Source organism: Calidris pugnax, unplaced genomic scaffold (genome assembly GCF_001431845.1).
Source record: "Calidris pugnax isolate Ruff unplaced genomic scaffold, ASM143184v1 scaffold102, whole genome shotgun sequence".
Taxonomy (NCBI): Eukaryota; Metazoa; Chordata; class Aves; order Charadriiformes; family Scolopacidae; genus Calidris; species Calidris pugnax.
The window spans coordinates 6,212,795-6,214,488 of NW_015090846.1; the positions used below are offsets into that span (position 1 = coordinate 6,212,795).

At 47.6% G+C, this 1,694-nt stretch overlaps 1 protein-coding gene across 3 annotated transcripts in view; it reads left to right on the top strand.

Moving 5' to 3' along the window:
- The window catches only part of PBX3 (pre-B-cell leukemia homeobox 3), a 114,746-nt gene that overhangs the window by 5,923 nt on the left and 107,129 nt on the right, over positions 1-1,694 (top strand). For 2 of the 3 annotated variants that reach the window (XM_014942923.1, XM_014942922.1), the window contains exon 2: positions 1,530-1,603. In XM_014942923.1, coding sequence (XP_014798409.1) covers positions 1,530-1,603 — 74 coding nt within the window. Of the gene's footprint in view, positions 1-497; positions 541-1,529; positions 1,604-1,694 lie in introns of those variants that run through there. The other variant, XM_014942921.1, reaches the window with a different exon arrangement.

Consider the following 1,694-nt stretch of genomic DNA (forward strand, 5'->3'; position numbering starts at 1 on the left):
TTTTTTTTTTTTTAATTTTGCCCAGAAGATTTTTGGACAAGTGGGGAAAGACATAAAAAGCAACAATAAAAAAAATAATAATAACAATAATAATAATAATAAAAAAGCTTTGGAGGAAGATTGTACCAGGAAAACTGCAAAGAAATCTTATCAACTCATTTATCCGAGCCACAAATATGATGATGATGAAAGAAGACTGTAACTAAAGAAGAGAGTGATTTACTGCACCGGGAAGGAGAAGAGAGTGGAATAAACAGCTGAGATCCGGTCAAAACACAAATACTGATTTTTGTTGTTGTTTTGTTTGGCTTTTTTTTTTTCTTCATGTTAACTTTCTGCCCTTAGCTTAATGACTTTGAGAGGAATTAGCAAAGAAGAAAAGCATACAGCCACTTCAGAGAACGAGGTTAAGCAGTTTGGTTTTACCTTTTTGCTGAGTCTTTTTCTGAGGCTCTCTGGTATTTACACATCTTAGCAGAAAGACTTCATATTTCAGATCATGACCATCACTGACCAAAGCCTGGATGAGGCACAAGCAAAGTTGGTTTCGTCTAATTAAACCTTGTCTTTTTTTTTTTTTTTTCCAATTCCTCTGCTATCGGCTCCCTGTTAAGACACTAATCATGCCTGTGCTTTGCATTATTTCTCTCCCCGCTCTCCTCCGCGGAGACCCCGGAGTCTCACAATTTGAGCAACTTCTCGGTGCCGTAGGAGAAATTACAAGCAGCCAAGGCAGAGCCAAAGTTGCTATTTGAATGTTTGTTTGGTTGGTTTGTTTGTTTTGAAATAGATATAATAATAATAAGAATAAATAGAGACCCAGGCGATGCTTACGCCGTCGCTCGGGAGGCTGATTCCCTTCCCGTTCCCCTCGGACACTGTCCGCCGGACACCGGCCCCGCCGCCGCTGTCTGTCCGTCCGTCCGTCCGTCTGTCCCTCGCACCGCAACTTTTCCTTCTTTCCTTCCTTTCTTTCTTTTCTCTTTTCCTTCTCTCCGAAGTGGGCGGCCGATGAATTACAAACCTGCTGGGGGGAAGTAAGGGGGGGTGGTGGTGTGTGCGTGTGTGGAAAAAAAAACCCAACAAAACAACCCCAAATTAAAATTTTTTAAATCACAGTGAAATAAATAAATACATAAACAAACAAACCCCAAAGAATATTAACTCTGCAACACCCCCTCCACCCCACCCCCCCCACTTCAAATCTCCTGAATAAATCAGTTTATAGGATCGCCGGCCGGATCGTAGCGGGGACAAGGAAAGGGGGGGGGGTGTTGGGGTGATTTATACCCCTCGCTCGGGCGGTTATTTGCACAAAGATAATTTGGTATAAAAGAGGGAAATGAAGGGAAAAGAGAGACCCGGAGACCGGCCCCCATACACACCCCCCTTCAGCGCCCGCCAGCCCCGGTCGGTGGCTCCCGGCGCCCGGGCCGCGGGGCTGGCGGGCGATGAAGGGGGGGGGGGGGGAGACGCCATGTTGCTGAAAAGCCGCCTTTTAACCGCCTTGTCCCTCTCCTCTCTTTCAGAAAACACGCACTGAACTGCCACAGGATGAAACCCGCCTTGTTCAGTGTCCTCTGCGAGATCAAGGAGAAAACAGGTAAGGGCCGCCCGCGCCGCCGCCGCCGCAGCCATCTTGATCCCTCCTTCCTTCCACCCGGCCGCCGCCGCCGGTGTCCCCCCCCCCCCCC